This window comes from Nicotiana tomentosiformis, chromosome 12 (assembly GCF_000390325.3).
Source record: "Nicotiana tomentosiformis chromosome 12, ASM39032v3, whole genome shotgun sequence".
Classification (NCBI taxonomy): Eukaryota; Viridiplantae; Streptophyta; class Magnoliopsida; order Solanales; family Solanaceae; genus Nicotiana; species Nicotiana tomentosiformis.
Genome location: NC_090823.1, coordinates 42818115 through 42828372, shown reverse-complemented (window position 1 = coordinate 42828372; position 10258 = coordinate 42818115). Strand labels below are relative to the sequence as shown.

The 10258-nt window shown below is 42.3% G+C and overlaps 1 protein-coding gene across 1 annotated transcript; it reads left to right on the top strand.

The window, feature by feature from the left end:
* The first annotated feature begins 1129 nt into the window (after positions 1-1129).
* Positions 1130-8332, top strand: LOC138902545 (uncharacterized). The gene is made up of 2 exons (XM_070190426.1): positions 1130-1744; positions 8009-8332. The coding sequence occupies exons 1-2, from the start codon at positions 1130-1132 to the stop codon at positions 8330-8332; spliced, it is 939 nt and encodes a 312-aa protein (XP_070046527.1).
* The last annotated feature ends 1926 nt before the right edge of the window (positions 8333-10258 follow it).

Here is a 10258-nt window from a genome sequence, read left to right as displayed (position 1 = left end):
GAAGGCGAGGAAAATGATCGCAAAAGGGTGCATTTATCATATTGTGCGAGTTAGAGATGCAGATGCTGAGATACCTACACTTCAGTCTATTCCCATAGTCAAAGAGTATGCAGATGTGTTTCCAGATGAGCTTCCAGGTATTCCTCCAGAGCGAGAGATTGATTTTAGCATCGATTTGCTTCCAGGAACTCAACCAATATTCGTCCCTCCGTATAGAATGGCACCTGCCCAATTGAAGGAGTTGAAGGAGCAGTTAAAAGATTTGCTGGAGAAAGGTTACATTAGGCCCAGTACCTCACCTTGGGGTGCACCAGTACTATTTGTGCGGAAGAAAGACGGCTCGCTGAGGATGTGTATCGATTATAGGCAGCTGAACAAGGTAACTATTAAGAATAAGTATCCACTTCCAAGGATCGATGACTTATTTGATTAGTTGCAGGGGGCTAGATGCTTTTCAAAGATAGATTTGAGGTCGGGGTACCACCAAGTCAGAGTTCGGGAAAAAGATATTTCGAAGACAGCCTTCAGGACCCGATATGGCCACTCCGAGTTCCTTGTCATGTCCTTCGGGTTGACTAATGCACCCGCTGTATTTATGGACTTGATGAATAGCCTATTCCGACCATTTTTAGATTTGTTCGTGATAGTATTTATTGATGATATTCTGGTTTATTCCCGTTCAGAGGATGAGCATGCGGACCACCTGCGAGCGGTACTCCAAACCCTCCGTGATCGTAAGTTGTATGCTAAGTTTTCTAAATGTGAGTTCTGGTTGAAGTCTGTAGCATTCTTGGGGCATATTGTATCAGATGAAGGGATAAAGGTGGACACTCAGAAGATTGAGGCCGTGAAATCTTGGCCTAGACCTACCACTCCGATAGAGGTTCGTAGCTTTCTAGGCTTAGCAGGATACTATCGGAGGTTCGTAGAGGGTTTTTCTTCCCTTTCGGCACCATTGACGAAGTTGACACAGAAAGAAACTAAGTTTCAATGGACAGAGGCTTGTGAGCGGAGTTTCCAAGAGCTTAAGAACAGGTTGACCTCAGCTCCAGTTCTAACACTTCCAGAGGGTCTAGAGGGTTATGCCGTGTATTGTGATGCATCAGGTGTCGGGTTAGGATGTGTCCTGATGCAACATGGGAAGGTAATTGCGTATGCTTCAAGGCAGTTGAGGAAGCACGAGAGGAATTATCCGACCCACGACCTCGAGTTAGCTGCGGTTGTCCATGCACTTAAGATATGGCGGCATTATTTATATGGTGTTCATGTTGATATATTTACTGATCATAAAAGCCTACAATATATTTTCAAGCAGAAAGAGTTGAATTTGCGACAGAGGCGATGGCTTGAGTTATTGAAAGATTACGATGTTAACATTCTCTACCATCCAGGGAAAGCTAATGTTGTAGCAGATGCCTTAAGTCGCCGATCTATGGGTAGCTTAGCACATGTAGAGCCCGAGAAAAGACAATTAGCTAGAGAGATTCATCAATTGGCTTCGTTGGGGGTTCGGTTAGTAGATTCTGAGGATGGTGGAGTTGTAATCCAAAACACTGCAAAATCATCCCTCATAGCTGAAGTCAAGGAAAGGCAGTACGAGGACCCAGAGTTGGTCGAGTTGAGAGAGCGAGTTCCGCAGCAGAAGAAGCCATTGTTAGAGCTCAAGGGAGATGGGGTTCTCAGATACAGGGGTCGTTTGTGTGTTCCAGATGTAGCAGGGCTACGAGACAAGATTATGTCAGAGGCACATTATTCATGGTATTCCATCCATCCTGGATCAACGAAGATGTATCATGACATTAAGGATGTGTACTGGTGGAATGATATGAAGAAGAACATTGCTGAGTTTGTCGCCCAATGTACTAGTTGCCAGCAAGTGAAGATAGAACACCAGAAGCCTGGAGGGCTAATGAAGACTATAGAGATCCCGACATGGAAATGGAAGGCGATAAACATGGACTTTATCACGGGTTTACCTCGTTCTAATTGTAAGTTCGATTCTATATGGGTGATAGTCGATAGGCTCACGAAATTAGCACACTTCCTACCGGTCAGATCTACATATACAGCAGAAGATTATGCAAAGTTATATATTAAGGAGATAGTGCGGCTACACGGAGTACCAGTTTCTATTATATCTGACCGTGGGGCTCAGTTTACAGCACATTTTTGGAGGTCATTTCAGAGAGGTCTAGGGACTCAGGTGAATCTCAGCACAGCTTTTCATCCACAGACTGATGGACAAGCCGAGCGCACAATTCAGACGCTCGAGGATATGTTACGAGTATGTGTGTTGGATTTTAAAAGAAGTTGGGATGAACATCTACCTCTTATCGAGTTTGCATATAATAACAGTTACCACTCCAGTATCCAGATGGCTCCGTACGAGGCTTTGTATGGGCGTAAGTGCAGATCTCCTATAGGGTGGTTTGATGTTGGAGAATCTGGGTTACATGGGCCAGACCTGGTTCAGCAGGCCATAGAGAAAGTAAAGGTTATCAGTGAGCGACTGTTGACAGCTCAGAGTCGTCAGAAGTCATATTCTGACATGCGACGACGAGACTTAGAGTTCAGGATTAATGACTGGGTATTCTTAAAGGTATCACCTATGAAGGGCGTGATGAGGTTTGGCAAGAAAGGAAAACTTAGCCCACGGTATATTGGGCCTTATAGGATCATTCGGAGAGTGGGCCAAGTAGCTTATGAGTTAGAGTTGCCCTCAGAATTGGAGTCTGTCCATCCGGTTTTTCACGTATCTATGCTACGGAAGTGCATTGGCGATCCTACCCGAGTGGTGCCCACAGATGATGTACAGATTACAGAGGACTTGTCATACAAGGAAATTCCAGTTGCCATCCTAGACCGACAAATCCGCAATCTACAAAATAAGGAGGTAGCTTCCGTAAAGGTTTTATGGAGGAGCAAGAATGTAGAAGAGATGACGTGGGAATCGGAGGAAGAAATGAAGTCTAAATACCCCCACCTATTTCAAAATGAAGATATGGTTCGAGATGGGACGCTACAACATAGCTCTATGTAGGCTAGCAGGTCATCAGGTAAGCTTTTATTTTTCACTTTCAATATTTATGATTTACGGTCGGTGAGGCAAATTGCTGCTATTTATAAAGATTGGCCATGTGTGGCATGCATAGTATGTTTCTGGCTACGTGCAGGTTGGTTTTAACCTAGTGTACGAAGGATACTCTGGAAAAAGTTTCCAAAGTCTCCAAGAGTAAACATTCGAGGACGAACGTTCCCAAGGGGGGAGTGATGTTACACCCTATATTTTCGTACGTAAAAATGCGTCGTAAGCAAACTAATGTAGGACAAAAAAATGAGATAATATTTAAAAGTATATAAAGTAAGTTAATCATGTTACCTCTGAGGTTACAAATATTGAAGATCATGAACAACAAGTACAAAGAGGGTTGGACAGTTCAGAAGCTAAAGCAATTAAATAAAACAATGTTTCATCGAAAGTCGACAAGTTGGAAATGTTATAACATGTACCTTTGGGGTGAGACTAGGGTGATTAACATGATAAGGAGATTATGTTATGATTTATATTATTTGTATGACATCCGTGTGTTATGTTTTGATGTCAAGCGAGTTGTGGAACAAAAGTCGATGAAAGTCATCACAAGTTACATTCATAAGTTTTACTGAAACTTTGGGTCAAATGTAACTGCGATTTTCTCCCAATATACTTAGAGTTATGGTGTGTTCCACCCATCAAATTAAATATATATGAGTCTATTTTCCAACGCATTAAACCATTTGTCAATACAACATCGGAGTAGAGAGATATGTGCATTTTTGAGATACTGCGCAAGCTGCTAGGTGACAAGTAGGTGTGTCACCTACTTGCTTAAATGAAAGCCCAAAAATGGGCCATTTCGGGTCGTCCAAAGAGGACTTTTAAGGGCCTATTTTCTTCATATATTAGACTTAAAATAGAGCATAATAACCAGACATAAGCTCTGCAAAGAATCCTCCCAAAAATTTCCCACAAACCCTAATTGATTTTCTCTCCCTTTCAAGTTCCAATTGGAGGTAAAACTTAGAGTTTGAAGAACCAAGATAGGAGCTGAGTTATCCAACAAATAAGGTGAGTTTACTGCTCTCTTTCATCCATTTTTTCTTCTGTAAATTCATGGTAAGTCGTTCTATACTTGTAAGAACTCACGGGACGGTGATCGGAAGCCGTGAGTTCGAGTTATTCACTTGTAGCGGACTGTTTTGTGGACTGTTTTGTGTTGCTGTTTGGCTGCGTGTTTTACTACTATTTTGTGGAGTTTTGGAGGAGGAAGGGGGTTTATAAACACCATATAAATGTAGGGTGGTTGGCTGGTCGTTCGTCATAACATTTTCGGGTTGTTTGACACTACTACGGTGGTCGTTTTGTGTACGAAGAGATTGGGGTGTGTTGGGCTATTTTGTAGTATTTGATGGTGTATATAGGGCTGGAAAATGATGTATATATGTTGTTATTGTTCTGTTCTTGTATTGTTGGTGTTATCTTGAAGTTGGAGGAAGGGCATATTATAGGGGAGATGCTGCCCGTTTTAATACAAAATAGGTTTGTCGTTCGTTGTGCGATAGTTGTACCTTTCGTAACTTAACGATAGTATTATTATCATTCTTGTAGATTAAGGTGCGAAGAGGTGAGTTCAACTTGGTGATTGGAAAGATTGTGATAAGGTATGTTAAGGCTAAGCCTTCCTTCATTTTGGCATGATCTCGTAGCTACATGTGTTAGTAATGAGACAAAAAGAGAAGTTCATATTCATGAATTTATTCACACTATTCTAGTCTCATAAGTTACAATATTATTCCTTATCGAGATTCTATATTCAATATAGTATTGTCTTCTTCCAGTCAAGAGAGCAGCAAGCCTATATATACAGTATTACAGTATTTTCATTACCATCGAGCTATAATCGATGGGCAGGCCCCTATTGGGCAACCTCTGATCAGATGGAAAGTTATATACCGAGCCTACTGTGGCCGAGCGCCTATGAGCGAGCCCAGCATGGTCGAGATACATAGCCTAGTATGGCCGAGCGCCTATGAGCGAGCCTACTATGGCAGAGCAGTTATATATACCGAGCCTTATAAGGCCGTACAATTATTTTACTTACTATATTGAAGGAGTTGAGTCAGTATCAGCAGGTAAGTATATCTCCAGATCATCTTTGACTCCCAGTTAATTTCAGTTATCATATTATCAGTTCAGTTTCAGATTTCAGTTATTTTATTGCCTTACATACTCGGTACATTATTTCGTACTGACGTCCCTTTTTTGGGGGCGCTGCATTTCATGCGTGCAGGTTCAGACAGACAGACGGGTAGACCTCCTCAGTAGGTGTTTCCCGAGTTCCGCCTGATCGGTAAGCTCCACGTCTTTCGGAGTTGCCAGGTCTAGAGTTTTGTGTACATCTTATGTATATCTGTATATATGTTATGGGTAGGTCGGGGCCCTGTTCCGATCACAGTACATCTATCAGTAGAGGCTTGTAGGCATATCCTGTTGGTTAGTGCAGTATGTTGGGTTTGTATAAATTGGTGGTTTGTCAGCTGTAGTAGCTATGACGGCCTTGTCGGCCTAGCTTTATATTGATATTTAGTTAGCGCTAGTTTCCATTCAGTTTTATATTTTGCTTCACAAATTGTCTTGCAAGGTTGCCCCATGGCCAAAGTATGACATTATGTGTTCAGAGTCCCTTAGTCGCAATTTGGTACGCCAGGTTAGGTGAGGCACGGGGTGCTTGTCTCGCTCCTAGGTTCGGGGCGTGACACTTGCATTCATTGAATATGCAGTTGTACTTGTTATGATTACATTCCTTAATTACTAGTTTCACCTTTACCTGCTTAATTAGAATTAATTTCTTCATAATCCACTCTTACTGTTTACTTGATTCATATGTGCCCTAATTGAAATTGTTATCTCTTCCATTGCCATGTTATCATTTCCCTAATTGCGTATCTTTATTTGAAGTTATAATTATCTCTTTTGTAATTGTTCACCCTTAATTAAGGCTAAGATTATCTTTCTGCTACTTATCCTTATTGAATTTGTTGTATCTCTTTCCTAATTGCCCAACCTTAAAAGAAGTTAGATATCCTATAATTTAGTGACTGTCCTTATTTGGAGTTATTCGACTTGTGTTAGCTCTCTCGTTGTCGAACTGTATATTATGGATCGTTGTTACACAGTATTTCCTTTCTTGTTGAGTTGTTCTTATTATGACTAGCATTCACTACTGTGGCTACTCCTTGTGACATAGTTCCTTTGTTTCTTTGAGTTCTGGAGTCTCTTAATTGACTTATTTGTCGTACCCTTGTATCATTGTCATTGTTGCTGTTGTACTTGTTGTTGTGATGCACGAGGTTTCTACCCTGCGGTTGTTGTTATTATGATGTACGAGGTTCCTGTCGTGCGGTTATTGTTATTGTGATGCACGAGGTTTCTTCCGTGCGAGTGTTATTGGGTTGCACGAGGTTTCTGCCGTGTTATTGTTAATATTGGTATTTGCACATGCGGCGTGCCAAGGCGGGCTATATATATATATGTGGGTTACGAATGTGGTGAGACAAGGTGGGAAGATTATTATGCACGTGTGGCGAGACAAGGTGCGCATTTACTTTACTATTGCACACGTGGCGAGACTAGGTGGGCTATGTCAGGGATTGATATGTGATGACTTGTGATGGCCTGGGGGCATTGTTGTTGTTGATGTTGTGTAGTGGTACACTTATCTGTGTGAGCTTTATCTTGTGGAAAGTATTGAGAAAACATTCTACGTGCTGTCTATTTCTTTTCCAATACTTACTAGTTGGCATGAACTATGTTAGAATACTTGCACAAGCATATACATAGGTAAGCACTCTTATCAGTTAAAGAGGATTCTTGATATTGTTGAGTATAGATGTACATCCTTGTTTAATTTCCTTCTATGTGAGAATGACTATATTTGGCACATGAGTTGTCAGTGCGGTTATAAATTATAATGAGAGCACAGGATGCTAAGTGTTAGGGTTCAGGTATTGGGACCCGTGAGTTGTGAATATTATGAGGTTCGATACCTCGTGGAGTCTATTGACTAAAACCTTGTGTGAAAGCGGTTGTTTTGTTGAGTTGTTACTTGTCCTTTTTGTATCTGTGATTATCAGATTTAGGTTGTGTTCCCGTTCATTCTTCTATGACATTATTATGGTGTTCCGCTGATAGTTGTTGTTTTCCCTCCTTATTACAATTACCGTATTATTTGCCGCTTCACATAGTCTTTATGTAGATATCATACTCTGTTACTCCTATACCTACACTTGTTCAGGTTATTTAGTCCAGTAGGTGTCTTGACTGTTTCTCATCAATACTCCACTACGGTTAGTCTTGATACTTGCTGGGTACCTGTGGTGTATTCATACTACACTTCTGCACATTTGTTTTGTGCAGATCCAGGTATTTCGAAGTCAGTTGATCATTACCTAGTTGTGCGGATTATTGGTGTGAAGACTCAAGGTAAACCTGCTACTGCATTCGCAGGCTTCAGAGTCATCTTCTGATTTGTATTCACACTATTTACTTTATTTAAAACAGCTATATTTAGAAAATTGAAACAAACTCCGTAGAGCTTATGACTTGTACTACCGGTTTTTGAGAGTTGTAAGTTTTATAGAAATTTTTATTTCAAAAATTGATAGATGTTATTTAATTATTGTTGTTATTCAGTTAATGTTAGGCTTACCTAATCCCTAAGACTAGGTGCCATTACGATACCCAATGGAGGGAAAATTGGGTCATGACAAGTTGGTATCAGAGCTCTAGGTTCATAGGTGCTACGAGTCATAAGCGAGTTTAGTATAGTCTTGTGGATCGGTACGGAGACGTCTGTACTTATCTACGAGAGGCTATAGAACTATTAGGACAGTCTCACTTCCTTCATTCCTATCGTGCGAGTTCATTGATCTCAAAGTTTGAGCTTTTGTCATTTCCATTCTCTCACAGATGGTGATGACACGAACTGCAGTTCTTGATGACGTTACCCCCAGAGCGGATATCGCTAGGGGTAGGGGCAGAGACAGAGGCCGACGAGGAGCACGTACCGCAACTAGGGCACCTACCAGAGCAGCAGTTGAGGAACTGCTAGTAGTTCCAGTTGGGGGGCAGGTATCAGAGGCGCCTGTCATTACCCCCGGACTTCAGGAGACCTTAGCACAGTTCCTGAGCATGTTTGGTATATTGGCTCAGGCGGGGTTGATTTCGGTTGCACCAGCTACTTCACAGACCGGGGGAGGAACCCAGACTCCTGTCGCCCACACTCCAGAGTAGCAGTCCACGTTGGTCAGGTTCCAGGTGTCATAGCGACACAGCCTGTGGTTCCAGTCCAGCCCGCGGACAGGGCAGCAACATCTGAGGAAGAGCAGCTTAACTTGCAAGGTTCAAGAAATATGACCCTCCTACTTTCAGTGGTTTAGCTTCAGAGGATGCTAAGGGTTTTCTAGAGGAGTGCCATTGCATTCTCCGAGTCAAAATTCTCACCTTCCGTTCGTCTCCAAAAGACCCGATTCTAAAGCCATACCTGGTATCAGTCTCAACCAGCTGCAACAACTCATGCTTACACCCACAAGGTACAGCCACTCATCATGACACGCCACACATAGGCCCATAATAACATTTCTTATCACAATAGCTGCCCGTAATCAAACCCAGCACCGGCAATTAGCCTCATATCCGTTAGAACCCTATTTCAAACATCCATAACACTGACAAAGATGCAGGAAACATGAATACCTCTTAACTATACACCCGAATCAACAAGTCACAACTAACACCACCGGGCACACACCCCGCAAGCTAAAACTCAAGAAGCACAGAAGGAAAAATGACTGAATATGTAAAGAGAAACACATAAGAGAAATATCAAACAAGCCCGACATGCACAACTCTCTATGAATACCATCCTACAAATCAATTTAAAAAGAAAAATAAAAGTATATGAACAAATCACAAGGATCTCATCCTGATATAACTTCCATCGTGGCACGCAGCCCGACTCAAACATATAATCACATGGAATCGCGAGGGTCTCACCCTCAACTCTGAATCACAAGTCGAATACACATCATACCAATGGAAATCTTCCACTAACTCAATTCTGCCAATAAAATCACAACACTTACTAAACTCTTACCCCGGTAGAGTATAAAATCACAAATCGTAACCAAAATTGCTCAGGAATCACATCAAACCTACCATAATGGACAAAAAAATTCACTTCTAGCCTCGCAACTCTCAATAATGGATAAAAACAAATGATAGACATGGGATACCGCTCATAGAATCTCCCAACATGGGCAAATAGATACACAGAATACTAAGTCATGAACTCATCCATAGGTGGAGCAACAAATAGAGGACTCACCCCGATAAGTAGAACTGAAACAAAGTACGAATAGTGCCCCTCTGTAACAAATCAAAAGCATACATGTATGGAATTATCTAGTGCAGCGACCTCAAGCTTACTATATGAAACACATCAACGGGCTGGGCCTCCCCCTCTTAGGAGCCCTGTACTCATCTGAATCCCTCGCTGTGACACATCTGTCCGAAGTCTGGGACAATCTCGCACCATGTGGCTGGTATCTCCATACTCAAAGCAACCTATCTACTGACGTGGATGTGGGAACTGTGCGGTTTAATAACTCTGAGACCCATGAGCACCTGAAACAATGTGCGAAGCCTGAAGTACAAACTGAACTAGCTGACCCACAAAACTTCTACCATGTCGTACCCTACCTCTAAAATAAGGACCAGTGGACCTCTCCGATCTACGAGGCCTCCTCGTCTCCCTATCCTCTCTCTCCTGACCTCGTATGCCCTCTCTCTCCTGGTCCTACATACCCTCTATTCGGCGAGCGATCCCTGCCACCTACCAAAAGGAAATATCCGACTCTAACTCCCGAGCCATGCTGAACCGAATATCATGCCTAAGCCCCTCTATGAACCTATGGACTCGCTCCCTAACTGTAATGACCAAATCAGGGGCATGTCTAGCCAAATAACTGAATCTAACGGCATACTCTGATACTGACATAGTGCCCTGACACAGTTGCTCAAACTCCGCGCGCCATGTATCTCGAAGGGACTGAGGTACAATCTTTCTCAGGAACATCTCTGAAAACTGAACCCATGTAAGTGAAGTTGACTCGGCCGGGCTAACCAACTCATACGTCCGCCACCACTGATAAGCCACTC